Source organism: Saccostrea echinata, unplaced genomic scaffold, assembly GCF_033153115.1.
Source record: "Saccostrea echinata isolate AGI-Se365-2 ecotype Australia unplaced genomic scaffold, CSIRO_AGI_Sech_v1 ptg000009l, whole genome shotgun sequence".
Classification (NCBI taxonomy): domain Eukaryota; kingdom Metazoa; phylum Mollusca; class Bivalvia; order Ostreida; family Ostreidae; genus Saccostrea; species Saccostrea echinata.
In genome coordinates this window covers 50,514,626-50,534,017 of record NW_026889758.1, presented here as the reverse complement: position 1 = coordinate 50,534,017, position 19,392 = coordinate 50,514,626, and the positions used below count along the sequence as shown (strand labels likewise).

Sequence of the window (19,392 nt, the reverse complement as noted above, 5' to 3'; positions counted from 1 at the left end):
AGATGTAAAACGAAAGTAGAAAATGTCGCGGGAGAACTGAAATAACTCAAGAGTCAGCATCTCGGGTACTCCCAGGTTTGCAATATATTTTCAACATCTTATTTGCATTTTATTTTTGGTATGGTTTTATGTATTTTCTAGGTACACAGATAATCGAGATTTTTAACAGTTTTTGTTTAACAAACAAATGACAAATCAGAAAAGCATGGTTTTGCAGCTGATTTTGTGCATATTCCATCAATAAGAAAAATACAAAGGTGTTAAATTTGCTGACATCATACTGAATCGGTCAACCAAGCCAGATTTATTTGAAAATACACATTCACATTGATTATTTTTTTCACTGTCAAGTCACATTCACATCATCATACCCCCAGGCCACCCTTGTAATTATATCCTTCAGCTAGGCCCTTGTCACTGTAAAAACAAAGATCTATTTAAGGAGAAATAAATTTAATATGTTTACAGTGTGACCATTTTGGTGAGCACAGTTGTTCACTTAATTTTAAGATCTGCCTCTTCTGACCCCACAAGACTTTTGGAACGTCTAGACTGTGACGTCACATGACGTTGTATGTTAGCTGCATTTCCTTAAATGATGTTTGAAAAAGTGCAAAATCTTAACAAAGAACATTTAATCTAACTGTCTGTATGTAATATCCGTTAATTCAAGGTGAGTTCATTTTTTGTGAATTTTTAGTTGTTGTTACTGTGAGAATGAAGTTAGCAACAAGATCCACAAGCATTGCATTGTGGGTCTCCAGGTAACCCACAATGCAATATAATTATACTCTGTTATCCCTCTTCAGGCATGTAATATTTTCTGTTTATTATAATGTACATATCTTCTCTTCACTGTTTTGTCAGTTATGAGAATAAAGTTCATTCATTCATATGTATCATCATTATTTGTGGGGGACCAATTACATGTTCTTTGTTTTATGGGTCATCCGAGGACTAAAAAAAAAATATGTTTCCGGTTATCCAACCCCTCCTATTTTTTCCAGCCAAATTCTAACCTTACACTTTTTTCCCATGGAAAATTACAAGTTTCTATCTCTTATTTTTACGAAATCGTAATGGTGCTGCACTTTTTGTCTGCAAGAAGCCTGTGTTCGTTGCTGTTTCATGTCGTTAATATAATTATAAAAGTATCCTTTTCAAATTATTTAGAGAGGAAATATAATGAATAGTCCCCTATAAAGCCGTTTACACAGCTGCAATCCTGAAAATATTAACAGGAATCAAAATGGGATCGTATCAAATTAGTTATGCAACATACATCTGATAAATGACCACCAAAGTTTTGAAATTAATTATGAAATTTTTTTATGCCATTTAAGATACCTAAATGTTATACTGATCTTGAAAACAATTATAAATATCATGACAGTGTCAGTTAGCTCACTGTTTATATAAATGCATCACGGACGTAAATAGATATGGCTCAGACTAATATCAGTAAGCAAAAAGAAATGTCATCCAGTCTTTTTTTTTTCAAATCTATCAATAACTTAGGCCTAGTGAGGGAAATATATTATTCATTTGTTTTATTTAATGTTATTAAGCATAAACATTTAAGAAAATAATTATTTTTCACAAAAAATATGTCTGCCGAACTTCTTTTATTTCTCTTCTTCTTTTTTTTTTTCTTTTCTTTCTTTTTTTTTTTTTAGTAATAAAACTAAATGTTCAACCATATGATTTGCTGCATATTGATTTTTCTCTAGGTAGATTTAAATTAGAATATAATTACCAAATATAAATTTATATTGATTAAATCAATGTTTTTTTTTTCATATTTCAGAATAGGAGGGAGTTAAAGTAGTTATTCCTAGGTGTATCAAGTCCCCCTTAATTTTCAAAATATCTTCCTAATTTGCTTTGAGGGAGAGGTGAAAACTCCCTAGTTTTCAGAAATGTTTTTAAATAATGTAACTTTTTACCTTCACAAATTTACTAAAAGCTTAATTTATTTTAATGTGATGTCATGCTTAATTTTAAGCCAGGTAATGCTAAAGTAGCTGAACAATTATTATAGTTGTTTGATTTGAGGAAAGATCTGCACTGACAGTAAATGTGTCAGTATGAGCTGTGCAATTTCATTTGCTCACTGTGATATTAAGAGAGAATATTGAATTGTTACAGTTCTAGAATGGACAATGCACATGAAGCCACAGAAGATGAGGAGGAGGAAGAGGACTGGATGGCAATTAATTGGGATAGTAATCTTACCTCTGGCACAAAAGAGTTACGTAACAAGAGCTGTTTTGACAACAATGACAAAGTGATGCCTAGTAAAGGTTTGAATAAGATTTCTTCTAAAACAAGCATGTACACATAGTGTGATTATAATAAATCTATACTTATAAATTAATAAATTTTGCAAATAAACTCCGAAACGGATGCACCAGAGTTTTTTCTTACTCCTCTAAGAATACACTAGATACAGTATGATGTCCGTAAACTATATTTAGATTTCACTCGCATTGTAAGTATCGTACATTAAATTAAAAGTCTACTTTTATTTTCTATAAACAGTCATGAAATAGCAAAAACGTGAGTACGGTGGCGTTTCCGGTTGGCGGATCTAAGTTTCTGGCAATTTTCAATGAAACTGACAACAATCAATCGTTTATTTTTTTCATTAAACGTCATCACTGAATTATTCAATCAAAACTTGATTTAAATGACATAAACGAAATAAGTTGTGATAATCGATTAAAAAGGGAAATGTGCAAATTATTTTTGTCATTCACCGCTCTTAATATTGACGGAAGCTTCTAGAACATCATATAGCATCGAGCCCGATGTTAAAAAGAAAAACGAGACAATTATAGCTGTAGGAACATATGAAAAGCTTATGTGTGAATGCATGGTCATTGAAATAATGGTAAATCATTGATAACACTAAAAGTTGGGAATATATTTAGATATCGAAAGACTATTACATATATGTAGTAGGTTTTTCTAATAAATTTATTGGTAAAATGTGTATATATTCCTCACTACTTACACGAAAAGAGAAAATTAATAAGATATTGTTCAAATACAATAAAGCTGTAAAATTGTGTGCTTTAATCAATGCGTTTCATTTTTTTTTCTACTTTTATATTTTTGTACATACACTGTATGAGATATTTTTACAAAAAAAGATTTTTTTTTTTTACAGATTTATCAAACAGTAAAGAGACAGGAAAAGTTGAGACAAAATCAAGCGAGACTTTGATGTCTAGAATGTTACTGAATGACAACAAAGCAGGCATGACAGGACTGGATAAAGAAAAAATTAACCAGATTATATTTGAGGCATCAAAAGGTAAATACTCTGATTGAACCAAAGAAATTTTTACCCCAAACTACCTACAGTGGCTGCAACATTATTGTTGACAACTTACATGAATGATCATATTACAGGAACGATTCCGCACGATTAACGCACGATTAAACCTGTTACACAAATGATCCCTCATGCACATGATTCTACACTCTACACGATCTTTCACGATTGCTAATGCAAATGCACGATTCTTCACGCAAAGAAGTTAGAAATATTTAGGAGTGGATATTTTTAAAACGATATAATGCTTAATATACCGTAGATATTTTAGATTGAAAATGATTATTATTGCAATTCATTGACTTTAGAAAACTGAAAAAAAAATTTAGAAAATGGATATACATTTATTTGAAACTAAATAAGACTTAATCATTTTAATACATGTAGTTATTTTAGATTACAAATAATTATTTATGTAATTCTCGGACTTAGGAAATTTGATTTTATTTATCTTTTCGATAAAAAAGATAAAGATGTAATTTATCATCGATTGCTGCATATCAGATGTCACTGTATACTGTAGGTAGGCCAGTTTTGATTCTAATGGATTTTAGGATATGCAGTAAGGGGGGGGGGGGATAAAATTTTAAAAAATGGCATAGTAAATGAATTAAAACTATATCTGTCTTTCCTTTTGTGAATCTTTAAAATCGGCAATCATTTTACTATTCATTCATTTGCAGAAATTTTAAAAATAAAATAAGTATCAGGGATAAACACTGAGAAAAGTAAACCCAACAATCATGTCGCGTACATTTGCCGAATAAAATATTTATGTAAGTATGGAAAATTTTTTATTTATTTATTTGTTAAGATATACATTTTTGATGTTTTGATATAAAAAACATACTGACCACAATTAGCAGTAAACAAAATTTATATCAGAGAAGAAAATCGATGAATATCTTAAATATGTTTTATCTTTAAAAGTTATGCCATTTTAGGAGAATACAAAATTGTACGACTTACTAGATTGCTTAATTACTAGCGATAATTAGCTCGTTCAATTTTGTAAATTTCGCTTCATTTCTTCTATTTCAATTAAAAAAAATAAACAGACAAGCGAAATACTTCTTTAACAAATTACATTCCAATGAAAACTTACAAAACGAAAATTGCATGTTTCTTAATGCACAATCACGCACGATTAAAACCGCAAACGATTGAGCCTGATACACGCATGATCTTTCACGTTACACGAACGATCACACACATTTCACGAATGATTCTACATGATTGGTTTGTCAACAATAACGTTGCAGCCACTGTATTGCCTTATAATTTGATTATAATATATATGTTTTAATGTGTAATAACTTTGCTAACTTTGTTTTAACCTGTATTAACTTTGATCATTCACTTTAAAATGATTCTGAAATATATGGTAGATTTTTTTTTTTAATTGCCACTGCTTTATTTACCCTGAGTTTTGCAAGATTTCTAGATGCATGCATGAAAGTAAGAAGCATCATACTTCATGTATATGGGGAATAATAGCATATTGCACAAGAAATACCTCACCTATAAATATAATGCTTTTTCTGTGTTAAATAAAGACGTACAACATTTTGCAAATCCAGCAATGGATCCAATATTTCAGAATCCTGATGAAATAATCTATCAGTCCTTATTTTTTAACATGGTCTCTTTCGATGTTTGAAGACAGTGCATGTAATATACTTGCCATGAGATGTTTAAAATAAATCTGAGAAACTGCGTACTGTAAACCAACTATTATTCACGTCATCTTTTATTTGCGATTTGTCTGTTTGAAATCAATCCACAGCGATTAATTTTCACGACTGAGTAAACATTCTCTACAAATATGAAGCAAAATAAATGGTTTGCAGTGATTAATATTCGTGAATTAAAGTAGGTCGCGAAACTCGCGTATATTTCTCGCAGGCAAATAATAGGTGATTTACACAAATTGTAATTTTATGAAATTTGGTATCAAATTTGCATGGTTTTTAAATTTATAAATTTCATATAGGATCTAAATACTTTGAAAATGAAAAGAAAAAGGAGGAACAAATGGCAAAGAGGATTGAAGAGCAGAAACAGAAGATGAAGGATATCACCCAGGAGCAGTTAGAGACAGCTGAAAGGGAGGTGAGATGTGTCTATGAAAATAATAATCTTTACCATGTAAAAGAAATTACAGCTGAGAATTTGATTAAAACTACACTGTGGAATCATTGTAATTCATGGGGGCCAATTGAGAATTGCAAAAAATTCACAGATTTTTGGGGGATATCATTTCTTGAATAAACTTTTTATAGGAAAAGATATCACTTTTTTTTATCACTGTTTGTGCCCCACTCTGCTGGGTCCCCTGCAATGGGTGTTGATCCTATCCAATATTACTTGTATGGAGAATGGCCCAATTTAGCACTTTAGAGTGAGTGTGCAGTAACCCTGAACCAAAGGTTAATGACATACAGATCTTTATGTCAAACCCTTTTCTGGAATATTCCCCCCCCCCTCCCCCGAAAAAGTGTTCTAGAGTGAAGAATGTTCAATTACCTTGAGTAATGAGTAATATTTCTAGGTCAGAAGTCAAAGAAGTCAAGGACTCAAGGTTGAAGCAAATAGTAAACTCTTTGTCTGGATTATATATTTTTTGCCCTTGGACCAGTTTGGCTCACACTTTACCCATGAGTACAGACAGATACAGAAGACTCTTGTGTTTGAACCAAGTCAAAAGTCAAGGTTAAAAGATTTTTATTTAAACTCCATATTGGGATATATATGTAGGTGGTAACCATCTCAAAGAGCCCTCCTTTAGTAAATGTATTGGAAATAGGGATTTTGAAGTTGGAAATCTCAAGGGAGAGGGTAAGCACTTTGAACAACCAAGATGCTGTCAAGGCCTCTGTGCATATATTATTCTTATCTAAACCTTATATAGATGATGTGTAAGTACAATTGGGCTAGTGGAATAGTTGGTTGTGGTTTGAATTCATGGGTAGGGATAGCATTAAATTCTTGAAAATGCAACCCTATGAATATTATTGATTCCACTGTACTTGATAAAATATATTCAATTTTTTTTTTCTTCAATAAAACAGAATTTTATTTCATGACCATTCTTAATCATGAAATTTTCTGTTTGATTATTTTATAAAGGCAGATCTTCTCTTGGAAGAATTTGATAGATTGAGAGACCTTAGTAAGACCATTGTGCACATTGACATGGATGCTTTCTATGCTGCAGTGGAGATGCGAGATGACCCATCTCTCAGAGACAAACCAATGGCTGTAGGAGGCAATTCGATGCTGGTAACATATTTCATAATTCTCCATACATGTATGACTTAAAAATTAATGTGTAAAATGTTGAATTTTAATATGCAAACCCCATTTGTGTTTCCTCCAAGGAGTTACAGCTAGTAAAAGGGTAGACTTCTGTTTTTATTAGGAAAACAATTCCTTGTTTGTAGGGTCCTGCTCTTCAGGTGCCCTAAAGTGATCAATCTGCCATCCATCCTATTGTCCATTATTATGCCTCCTGTCAGTTTGTCTCTATATAGTCAATACCCAACTATTTTCGCATAGTGGTCTAAGGATTTATATAGCGTAAGCATACTATGCCGAAATAGAGAATGGCTTCTTTTTCTGAAGAAAATCCGACAGCGCCCACGCCGGGGATCGAACTCACGACTCCGAGATTGTCAGTCCGACGCGCTACCAATTACGCCACAGACGCCGTTATCTATAGCACTGTATTATAATATATATAAACTTAGTTTCAAATATTTCACACTAAAAGAAAAAAAAAATAAACAAAATAATTTTTATAAAATAGCATCTTGCAATTTTTTACCCTTCACACAACTAAAATTCTCTGAAACTATCTGTACATGGAACATTCAAAATTAAAGAAAAAAGATTATGACGTACATGTAGCACAACATGACGTCATAATAGGGGTGTACTAACATGAATATAAGAGGTGATGAAACATTGGAAATGGAGAAAATATTGTCGTTTTTATAAAACTGTCAGCATAATAATAACAATAGTGTTGTACTTTGCATGCACTATGCCTAAATAGTAGTCAGGGTTTGACACATAGTGCACTCGCCTCCGGCTTGTGCACCATGTGTCAAACCCTGACTACTATTTAGGCATAGTGCATGCAAAGTACAACACTATTATATAAATATCACTTGTCTGGAATATATTTCCTCTTCCCTTGGCCCGATCAGGCTCAAATGTCGTACATACAGTGCTCGTGAGTAGAGGGTGTGCAGTGACCTTGGACCATTTTTCTAGGTCTAAGGTCAAGGTTAAAAAAACACCTCTATATAATCCTTGTTGGGATCAAATTTTCTTTCCCCTTGGCTTAATCTTGTTCAAACTTTGCCAATAGATTGCCTGTAGGTTTAGAGTGTGCAGTGTCCTGAAACCGATTTTCTAGATAAAAGAAAAGGTCAAGGTCATAGCAGATCTCTCTCAGAAATCCTTGCCTTGAGCATATTTCTCTTCCCTTTGCCCTATTTGACTCATATTTTAACCATTTAGTGCCTTTGGCTTGAGGGTCTGCAGTGATCTTCAACCAAATTTTTCAGGCCTGTGGTAAAGGTCAAAACATATCTTCTATTCGCAAATCGTCAGTTTAAAATCAATTAGAATTAATTTTTGTGGCTGAGGAAACATTCTTTATAAACACAAATCAAAATAATTGGTTCGTGGTGATTAATATTTGCGAGTTAAAGTAAGTTGCAAAACTTGCAAATATTTCTTGCACGAAAATAAAAGTTGGTTTACAGTATTTTCTTTCCCCTGTGGCCCTATCTCGCTCAAACTTTACCCATGGAGAGCTCGAGGGTTAAGGTTTTGCATTGACTTTGAACCAAATTTCCATATCAGAGGTCAAGATCATAACAGATCTTTGTGAAATCCTTTTATGAGCATAATCATTTTCTCTCCCATAGGCATCATCTAGTTCATACCTTGCAAAGAGAGACTATGGGTTAAGGTGTAAGTCAAAGGTCATTGTCAAACTCCAAGTACAGTCTTTTACAAGTCCCTTTCATCCTAATATTCTTTACAAAAAGTGGGGCCCTTTGAGGTGGTCAGCATCTCAACAACGTCTGTTAATAACACTGCAAAAATCATGAAAAAATAATATATTTGAAATGACTGGATTTACTCTTCATAGTTTGAAAATGAAATGTTTCAATTTCAGTCAACCTCCAATTATCATGCAAGGAAATTTGGAGTAAGAGCAGCAATGCCAGGATTTATTGGGAAGAAGTTGTGCCCTGAACTTGTCATCGTCCCAGCTCATTTTGATAAATATACTTCAGTAAGCAAACAGGTCAAAGAGATTCTGGCAACCTTTGACCCCAACTTCTGCACGGTCAGTTTAGATGAAGCTTACCTAGATTTCACAGATCACTTGACAAAGCGCAGTGCCCTGACAGAGAAAGAGCGGACAGTAATTTGTCGCACTTGTGACAGCTTTGATAAGAATTTGTGTTTATGTGATTTGAATGAAACTCTGGGTGTAGGTCTTTGTGAAGATGGGACTTTAAAGGTCAAAGCCAAGGTTCCTGATGCCTGCACTGGTTGTGGCAAGCCTGTTCCTGAGTTTGAGATGGTGACATTTGGAACAGCTGTGGAAGATGCAGTCAAAGAAATGCGCTCCAGGATACAGCAAAAGACTTGTCTAACAGCTAGTGCAGGCATGACTTTCCTCATTTTCAGTATTTTTGAATTTGATATTAATTTTAAGAGTTCCTTAATTCAGTGTATATGTATTTGAGATTTATTTAATTTCCACATTTAGGTGTTGCTCCAAATATGATGTTAGCCAAAGTCTGTTCAGACATGAACAAACCAAATGGTCAATACATCATCCCACCCACTGTAGAGGCTGTCATGTCCTTTATCAGGGAGTTATCCATTAGAAAGGTAACATTTAGATTGATTAAAAACGGCTATGTCTCCTAAAAAGCAAGAGGCAATCATTTTAAAGGAATATTATACTTAAGTATAGTAGTGTGGTCCCTTTTTACACCCTTGGTTTACCGGTTAAATATTAGCATACAGTATTTTGTTTAATTTCATTGTGTATAACGAAGTATTTCTAATCAAAACATTGTGTATTTATAATAAATAATTTAACATATCAAAAAATACAAGCCAATTTTTTACACCTATTTCACTAAAAAATGCTGGAAAATTTTCCCCCGATCAGACTACGGTTTCTTTATTACATGAAAATGGGCGGAGACATTTAGATTAGATACTGTAAAAAGAAGATCTTAGTATATATGGTATACTATGATATTTTTCTTTCAAAGACAAATTATTTGTTCAAGATTCACAATCAACTACAAATACAATTTTCTATTTATAAAACTTTGGCAATATATAAAAGCTATAACAAATGAACCAAACAAGTCCATGCTGATCGATATAAAACTGAGTACGTTTCAACTGAGAACTAGCATGTTTACTTGGGGCATTTACCCGTGACGATACAAATTTACGTGGCTTGTTATGATTTTAAACAGGTCATAAAGAGGTTAATCGCATGTAAATGAAGTCAGCGAAGAGATTCAAAATCATAATACTTTTAATAAGAAAACATAGAGCACAAGGTTGTTCAACAAAGATATTTTCATTCAACCTTAACACATATATTATACACATTACAGAACAAACCTGTGCTCGGTGTTTACGAAAGCTTTGAAGTGTGTACATGTCACTGATTTCTTTCAATATTCATGAAAATCAAAGGACCCTACCTTCAACGTGCAGCTTTGTATGCTGCCTATATCTATTGTTTGACATTTTTAAATGATGATTCAAATAATAAAGACATTCGTTAATAATAAAATTTAATTTTTAAAAATTTTAATAAATGTTCGAAATTTGATGAGTAACCGGCCAGGACCACAGATAAGCCTTATTGAGACTTGTTCTTTCCCTGTGTCCAAATAAAAAATGAAAGTGTTGCAGATGTATGCAGCTTTTTGGTATTTTTAGCTCTTCTAAGCCAAAGGCTCAAAGAGCTATAAATGCTATGGCCATTTGTGCGGTGTGCGTAAACTTAAAAGAAAATGGGCCATAACTCAAGAACCCCTTGGCCAATTATTGTCAAATTTGTCACAGGATATCCTTGGCCCAAGGACTCCCATTTATACTAAAACTAGGGTTTTGACCTTTGAACAAAGGGGGATATTTAGGAAAATAGAAACAAAAGTACTGGTTGCTAAAAAAATCTTCTCAAAAACCACTGGGCAGATTATCACCAAACTTACACAAAAGGATGAGTATATGTTGTGAATTAAAAATTGTTCAAGGCATCACCCTGGGGCAAAGGGCATGGTCTCAAGGTCACTTCAAAGTTGACCAAAATTTACATTTTATTAAAATGTTGATATTTTGCTTACTATAAGGACTAGGATCATCAAATCTTGTCAGTTGATGCATCTAAGGACCTCATATCATGTTGACTCAAAAGTAGGTCACGGTGACCTACTTTTAAAATTTTACGGCCATTCTTTTTCAGAATGATTTAGAGGCATATTTTGAACAATTTAAGGCCTATGATCATCAAACTTTGTCAGTTGATGCATCTTGGGTCCTCAGAGTACGTCAACTAAAAAGTAGGTCACCTTGACCTACTTTTTGAATTTTATGGCTAGTCTTTTTCAAAACAATTCAAATACTGAGAGGTTTAGAATCATTAAATCTTGTAAGATGATGCAGCTTGGGGCCATAAAACCTATTTATTAAAAGTAGGTCACAGTGACCTACTTTTTGAACTTTGCAGACATTCGATTTCACAGCGTTTTAAAGGCATAATGTGGACATTTTAAGGCCTATGATTATAAAACTTTGTAAGTTAATGCATCTTGGGTCCTCAAAAAATGTCAACTGAAAAGTAGATCACCATGACCTACTTTTGAAATTTTATAGCTATGTTTAAGTATTTAGGTTACTATTTGGCTTAGAATCATCAAAATTTGTCAGTTGATGTATCTTAGGTCCTCGGAGTAGGTCGACTGAAAAGTAGGTCACCATGACCTACTTTTCAATTTATATGACTATAATTTATTACTTCGGGTACTAATTGGCTTAGAATCATCAAACTTTGTCAGTTGATGCATCTTTGGTCTTCGGAGTAAGTCGACTGAAAAGTAGGTCACTGTGACCTACTTTTTAAAATTTATGGTTTTAATTTAATATTTAATATTCAGGTACTAATTGGCTTAGAATCATCAAACTTTGTCAGTTGATGCATCTTAGGTCCTCGGAGTACAACAACTGAAAAGTAGGTCACCCTGACCTACTTTTGAAATTTTATGGCTTCTTTAATATTTTCGGGTACTATTTGGCTTAGAATCATCAAACTTTGTGAGTTGATGCATCTTGGGTCCTCGGAGTACTTCTATTGAAAAGTAGGTCACTGTGACCTACTTTTCAATTTCTATGGCTATAATGAAATATTTAGGGTACTAATTAGCTTAGAATCATCAAACTTTGTCAGTTGATGCATCTCAGGTCCTCAAAGTATGTCATCTTAAGAGTAGGTCACTGTGACCTACTTTTGAAATTTTATGGTTATAATTTTAAAAATATTTTAGGTGTTAATTGGCTAAGAATCATCAAACTTAGTTGATGCATCTTGGGTCCTCAGAGAATGACAAGTGATAAGTAGGTCACCATGACCGACTATCAGGTACTAATTGGCTTGGAATCATCTTGGGTTCTCAGAGTGTTTCATCTAAAATGTAATCATGATGACCTTAGCTTTGGAATTTCAAGGCTTTATCTAAATACATGTATACAGGATACTAAGAGGCTTCAGATAGAAGTGATAGATTGTACAGTTTATCAGAAGAACGATTCAAGGCCCTTGGACCTCTTGTTACATATGTACATATAAATGTACAGTATGTAATAAATTACCTAGTTTTGAGCCCTGAAAATTAACAAAAATATTTTAATTGAGGGGATTTTTTATGAGTAGCTGCTGTAACCTGATAAGTGCTTCTCTTTTAAGAAAAAAATCTTAACTCTGTAATAAAATTGTTTCTTGTTCTATCAGATAAGTGGCATTGGCAAGGTCTCTGAGAGGATGCTGAATGCCTTGGGGGTAAAGACCTGCCAAGATCTCTACAACAAGAGGGGACTTCTCTACCATCTCTACTCACAGATCTCCTTTAACTACTTCATGAGAATTTGTCTTGGGATCGGATCCACAACTGTGGAAAGGTAAGGGAGTGGAAGGGGTGTCTCCAACATCATGTATTAATATTTTCTGGGGGAAATGGCCATGTAAAACATGCATAGCACACTGACATGGTCACTGAGGGATCTCTTCCAAAATGGTCAAAGGTCCCTGTATATGTACAGATTTTTTTGACATTGTGGGGATGTAGGGCTTTTTTCCCTCTTTTCACCTTTTTTCTGCACAGAACGTTCTAATTTTCTTACAATTCCAATTAATACCCATATACAATGACATTTTGTCAGGGTTCGACACTAACTTTTTTAGGCTTTAGTCCAGCCGGACTAGTGCTTCTTTACTTTTACTAGTCCGCATGCAATTTTATGAGTCCGTCAAAAAAAGGAAACATCAATGTTTTGTAAAAACATTTCAGTAAACGTTTTTATACTTTTTAAAAATAAACAAAGCATTTTATTTTACGTGAAATTATTTATTCCACAGCACAGATTCGTTGAAATCTCGAGATCAACGAGTACGATGGTATTTCCGATCTCGTTCTTTTTGTCTTTACATTAAATCCAAAATGTCTGCCATCTTTCTTTTATGTGTCATATAAATTATGATCACTAAAAAGTTTTTCATCATATCAATCAGTCAAAATATTAAGCGCTGACTTGAAATTGTCTAACGACCTGTCAAGAATCTTGTGGAGAATCGGACATTGGTTAATTATACATATGATATTGTTTCTAGGAATTTTTATTGGTCCGTTCGGACTAATTAGCCCCAGATTTTATTAGTCCGAATGAAAATGTATTAGTCTGAGACTAACGGACTAACGTTAGTGTCGAACCCTGTTTGTGGAAAGTCACTGTAGTGAAGATTAAACTTTATCTGTGTCTGTTCTTGTGGTTTACAATTAACAGTATGCATATTCATCTACAAAGATTTAAGGTAGTAAAAATACAAACTACCTGCAATTTTAAGAAATGAAAAATACTAAATACAAGCACTATGATATGTCTCTTTTTTTTCAGAGATGGAGAAAGGAAGAGTATGAGTACTGAAAGGTAAATTGATTGATTGGTTTTATGCTGTTTAATGTCCTTTTTTAGAATTTTCACTCATATAGAGACATCACCAAATACCGATGAAGTGCTTCAAATTTAGACCTTTACTTGGCACTTAGGGCCATTGAGCAGTGAGGGTTCTTTATCGTGCCAACATCTACCGTGACACGGGGCCTCGGTTTTTAAGGTCTCATCCGAAGGCCCCACAACTTTCACTTCAAAGTGCTGAGTGCTTGGCGAAGGAACAGTTGCTACCTATTTTTTATTGACTTAGGTCAGTCGCAGCCATGATTCAAATCATTCAGATATTTGATTTTGTGTTCTTGAAAACACTTACATGTAAAACAGCATTAAGACCACATTTTTAGCTCACCTGAGCCGAAGGCTCAAGTGAGCTTTTCTGATCACATTTTGTCCGTCGTCCGTCCGTCCGTCTGTCCGTCTGTCCGTCCGTCTGTAAACTTTTCACATTTTTGACTTCTTCTCAAGAACCACTGGGCCAATTTTGACCAAACTTGGTACAAAGCATCCTTGGGTGAAGGGGAATTTAAATTGTTAAAATGAAGGGCCAAGTCCCCTCACAAGGGGAGATAATCAAGAGAAGACAAAAATAGGGTGGGGTCATTAAAAAATCTTCTTCTCAAGAACCACAGGGCCAGTAAAGCTGAAACTTATATGGAAGCATCCTGGGGTAGTGTAGATTCTAAATTGTTCAAATCATGACCCCCGGGGGTAGGGCGGGGCCACAATGTGGAATCAATGTTTTACATAGAAATATATAGGAAAAATCTTTAAAAATCTTCTTCTCAAGAACCACTGGGCCAGAAAAGCTGAAACTTATGTGGAAGCATCCTGGGATAGTGTAGATTCTAAATTGTTCAAATCATGACCCCCGGGGGTAGGGCAGGGCCACAATAGGGAATCCAAGTTTTACATTGAAATATATAGGAAAAATCTTTAAAAATCTTCTTCTCAAGAACCACTGGGCCAGAAAAGCTGAAACTTAAGTGGAAGCATCCTGGGGTAGTGTAGATTCTAAATTGTTCAAATCATGACCCCCGGGGGTAGGGCGGGGCCACAATAGGGAATCCAAGTTTGACATTGAAATATATAGGAAAAATCTTTAAAAATCTTCTTCTCAAGAACCACTGGGCCAGAAAAGCTGAAACTTATGTGGAAGCATCCTGGGGTAGTGTAGATTCTAAATTGTTCAAATCATGACCCCCGGGGGTAGGGCGGGGCCACAATAGGGAATCCAAGTTTTACATTGAAATATATAGGAAAAATCTTTAAAAATCTTCTTCTCAAGAACCACTGGGCCAGAAAAGCTGAAACTTATGTGGAAGCATCCTGGGGTAGTGTAGATTCTAAATTGTTCAAATCATGACCCCCGGGTGTAGGGCGGTGCCACAATAGGGAATCCAAGTTTGACATTGAAATATATAGGAAAAATCTTTAAAAATCTTCTTCTCAAGAACCACTGGGCCAGAAAAGCTGAAACTTAAGTGGAAGCATCCTGGGGTAGTGTAGATTCTAAATTGTTCAAATCATGACCCCCGGGGGTAGGGCGGGGCCACAATAGGAAATACAAGTTTTACATTGAAATATATAGGAAAAATCTTTAAAAAACTTCTTCTCAAGAACCACTGGGCCAGAAAAGTTGAAACTTATGTGGAAGCATCCTGGGGTAGTGTAGATTCTAAATTGTTTAAATCATGACCCCCGGGGGTAGGGCGGGGCCACAATAGGGAATCCAAGTTTTACATTGAAATATATATAGGAAAAATCTTTAAAAATCTTCTTCTCAAGAACCACTGGGCCAGAAAAGCTGAAACTTATGTGGAAGCATCCTGGGGTAGTGTAGATTCTAAATTGTTCAAATCATGACCCCCGGGGGTAGGGCAGGGCCACAATAGGAAATACAAGTTTTACATTGAAATATATAGGAAAAATCTTTAAAAATCTTCTTCTCAAGAACCACTGGGCCAGAAAAGCTGAAACTTATGTGGAAGCATCCTGGGGTAGTGTAGATTCTAAATTGTTCAAATCATGACCCCCGGGGGTAGGGCAGGGCCACAATAGGGAATCCAAGTTTGACATTGAAATATATAGGAAAAATCTTTAAAAATCTTCTTCTCAAGAACCACTGGGCCAGAAAAGCTGAAACTTATGTGGAAGCATCCTCAAGTAGTGTACACTCTAAATTGTTCAAATCATGACCCAGGGGATAGGGCGGGGCCACAATAGGGGGAATCCCAAGTTTTACATTGAAATATATAGGAAAAATTTTTAAAAATCTTCTCAAGAACCACTGGACCAGAAAAACTGAAACTTATGTGGAAGCATCCTGGGGTAGTGTAGATTCTAAATTGTTCAAATCATGGCCCCTGGGGGGAGGGTGGGGCCACAATAGGTATTACAAGGGGGGAGTCTGGTAATGAACAGCATGGCCAAAGTTACTCAGGTGAGCGATGTGGCCCATGGGCCTCTTGTTTAAAACATGTATGCATGATAAAACTATCAGATCATGTTTTTGCTTTGTCTTTAGGTTCTTTGTTATGTTTTACAGCATTATGGAGGTTATTTGTGCTTTTTTCTTTCAGAACATTCTCTGAGCTGAGTGCCCCCTCAGAACTATACAGTAAATGTCTGGAGCTGAGTCATTCATTAGCTGAAGATCTTCAGTCAGAAGAGCTGAAAGTAATTGATAAAATGAATAAACTTCCAAGTTACTATATATCAAGTAGACATTACCTTTTTTCTCTTTTTGGAGTTTTCCATGGTCATTTGCCAAGAAAACTGAGATGAGGAAATATAAGGAAATGTAGCAATTGTGATAGTCACAAAAAATATCCAGCAAAGTGCTAGAAGAAATATGACCATATTAAAGGGCACATGAAAATTCCTGTATAGAATGTATTGAGGAAAAAAAATGTACAAAATGAAATTCAACTTTAGGATTATTTCCCTTATTTATTGTAGGGTAGAACTGTCGCTATTAAGATAAAGACTGTCAAGTTTGATGTGAAGACAAGAGCATGCTCACTTCCAGATTACACCAATGATGCGGAGGTTATTTATGCAGCAGCAAAAGATCTTCTTTGTAAGGAGATAAAGAATGTACATCCACAACCTCTACAACTAAGACTTATGGGTAAGGTTCTAAAAACTTTCATAAATTGAATAATGAGAAATCAATGTGCAAATGAATGTATTATTCAGTGTTTTAAAGAAGAATATTTTTAAAAAGACAGGGTACATGTAAATGTTTATCTACATCATGCCTCTATCTCATAATGTTTATTATGTAAGTCTTACAGAGTTTTTCTTTTATTGTTGAAAGGGGTTAGAATGAGTTCTCTGGTTGATCAGAATTTTGTCACAAACAAGAAACAACAGAATACATTAATGCAGTTTGTGAAGAAAGGAGAAAAGACTGGGAAAAATGAGAATCAACAGCTTGTGGAAAAGTGCTCAAATCATGTGGATATACATGTACATGTAGCTGAGAAAGATCTTCAGTGTTCAGAGAAAAGTGAGCAGCAAAATGATGACCCAAATTCAGGAAATTGTGCTGAGCAGATTAATCAGTGTCATAAGGAAAACTGTGAGCAAAGAAGAAGAAATGAGAACAGCCATTCTAATTCTGACAGTGAATTGATACAAGATTGTGCTTTACAAAACTGTACATCTGAAACACTTTTTCTCCTGGAAAATCCTGAGAAGTCAAAAGAAATCATAGCAAATGTGACAAAACTTTCAGTGTGTGATGTGAACAAAGAAGCAAAGAGTTATGAAAGATGTGAGTATAACGAACCATGTGAAGATAAAACCATTTCAGATGACTGCACTACTAAAGAAGACATAGCAGAAAAGAAGCCGGAGACTTTGTGGTATACCTGTCCAGTTTGTAGGGATGAAGTTGGCTGCAGTGACCTGCATGTATTCAATCGTCATATTGATACATGTTTGAGTAGATCTATTGTTATGGAATGCTCAAGATATCAACCAGAGGAAGAAACAGCTAGGGATAAGAAACCCAGCACAAGAAAAACTCTCACTCCTAAGCATAAAAGTATCTCCTCAAAGCAACTCAAATCAAGCTCAAGAAATTCACAAGAAATTATGGAGACTAAATCTCAGGTTTCTGGGTCACCAGTATCTCGAAAAAGTCTCATTGAAAAGAGAGAACCAATGAATGATGAACATCAAGATCTGAGACATTTGCAATCCCCCAAAATTGTGGTTGAAAAGACAGTAAAATTATCTAATCCATCTTCTGAAGGACCCAGTACATCAAAAATTCAGATGAAAGACAATGTAGACCCTGATGTTCTGACAGAAACTCAAGACAGTAAATTGAGAGAAACTTTGGTGTGTCCTGTATGTTTCATGGAACAGACAGGAGTAGATTTAGACACCTTCAACCAACATGTGGATAGTTGTTTGTGTAAAGGAACAATCAGTGATATCCTGAAAGAGCAAAAGCAAAACAACAAAAGGTTGGTACTTGATTTATAATGTTGATAGCCAGAAGGATGGATGAATGTGTATGTTTGTGTTGATTTGGTATTTTTGTCTTTCAGATCCCTAGAGAAGCAAGAATCACCAGGGCCTAAAGGAAAGCGAAAAAGACAGGAAAGTGGTCCTAAATGCCAAAATATAGCTTCGTTTTTCCAAATTAACACATAAAAAAATTTAGTTTACTTATTCCCAGTCAGCAGCCTTGATGCTAAAAAAATAGAAGGGGCAATCGCTATAAATAATTTGTTTAATAAAATTGAAAGTACATGTATGATTTCTTTTTCTTCACAATGAAAGAAAAATTAGAGGTTTTACTTTTCTGGATGAGGAAAGGTTTTTATTGGATGGATTGCAGTATGGTTACATTTATTTCTTTGAAGTTGAAGATTTGCACATATTATGTGATGAATACTTAAAACATGTTTTCTTTTTTACTCTAAAACAGATGCAATTTGTGGAAACTGTTATCACTTCTTTTTATTTTTTCAATTAAATGAATGAAAGATTCAAGATTTTGTGTGTCATTGTTGTAATTACTACCGGTATTAAATGAGATTTCATAAAGCAAGTAAGAAACTGAAAAGAAAACAAATCCATGGATGAAATGGAGACAGATTTGGAAATTTGCTCACATCATTCTCAGATGTGTATATCTCCTCACCAGGCCCCAAGACCATAAACTGAGAACAGACTTAAGTCAAAATTTCAAACCAATATAACTTTTGAAGTAATTTTGATAATGAAGCAAAATTTTTATCATATATTTGAATTTAAATGTTATATAAAATTGCAAATTTTTAAGCATATACATTAAATAAAACTTGAGATTAAAAATCAAAATTTTGACTTAAGTCTGTTCTCAGTTTTTGGTCTTGAGGCCAGGTGTGCAGTTTCTTAAATTACACAGGATTTTTGTATGATTAGAACATACCCCCAAAAAGTTTAAAGAAAAAATAAATTCATTAGAAACAAAATTCCCTTTCTACAGTTTTTCATTGTAAATCAATAAGAATATAAAGATATCAATATGCATAATTCTGGATATCATGTTTAAATTTTGTTGAATAATGTTGCCATGGACGTTAAAATTTTGAATATAAAAAGGTAAATTGTCGAAACACTCTATCAGTTAAAAGTGTTTGAAAAGGGGCAGGTTTGAAAAGGGGCAGACAATATCTGATATAGGGAAATGTAATGATTGTTGTTTTTTTTTAATTTTGTTGGTTGCAGTAGCGGAAAGACTATTCTCGTGGAGGGGAAAAGTG

At 34.3% G+C, this 19,392-nt stretch overlaps 1 protein-coding gene across 1 annotated transcript; it reads left to right on the top strand.

The window, feature by feature from the left end:
- The first annotated feature begins 22 nt into the window (after positions 1-22).
- On the top strand, positions 23-18,637 carry LOC133183026 (DNA polymerase kappa-like). The gene is made up of 13 exons (XM_061317945.1): positions 23-75; positions 2,149-2,303; positions 3,173-3,319; positions 5,334-5,452; positions 6,470-6,622; positions 8,535-9,033; positions 9,138-9,262; positions 12,411-12,577; positions 13,571-13,603; positions 16,207-16,303; positions 16,586-16,757; positions 16,947-18,105; positions 18,190-18,637. The coding sequence occupies exons 2-13, from the start codon at positions 2,156-2,158 to the stop codon at positions 18,293-18,295; spliced, it is 2,925 nt and encodes a 974-aa protein (XP_061173929.1). The 5' UTR covers positions 23-75; positions 2,149-2,155; the 3' UTR covers positions 18,296-18,637.
- Positions 18,638-19,392: the final 755 nt, after the last annotated feature.

Bases quoted from the DNA above. Each gene is read 5' to 3' on its own strand.
- LOC133183026 (XM_061317945.1), top strand. From the start codon at position 2,156: ATGGACAATGCACATGAAGCCACAGAAGATGAGGAGGAGGAAGAGGAC. The intron at 3,320-5,333 runs GTAAATACTCTG...AATTTCATATAG, and splicing joins TATATTTGAGGCATCAAAAG to GATCTAAATACTTTGAAAAT. The intron at 6,623-8,534 runs GTAACATATTTC...TTTCAATTTCAG, and splicing joins TAGGAGGCAATTCGATGCTG to TCAACCTCCAATTATCATGC.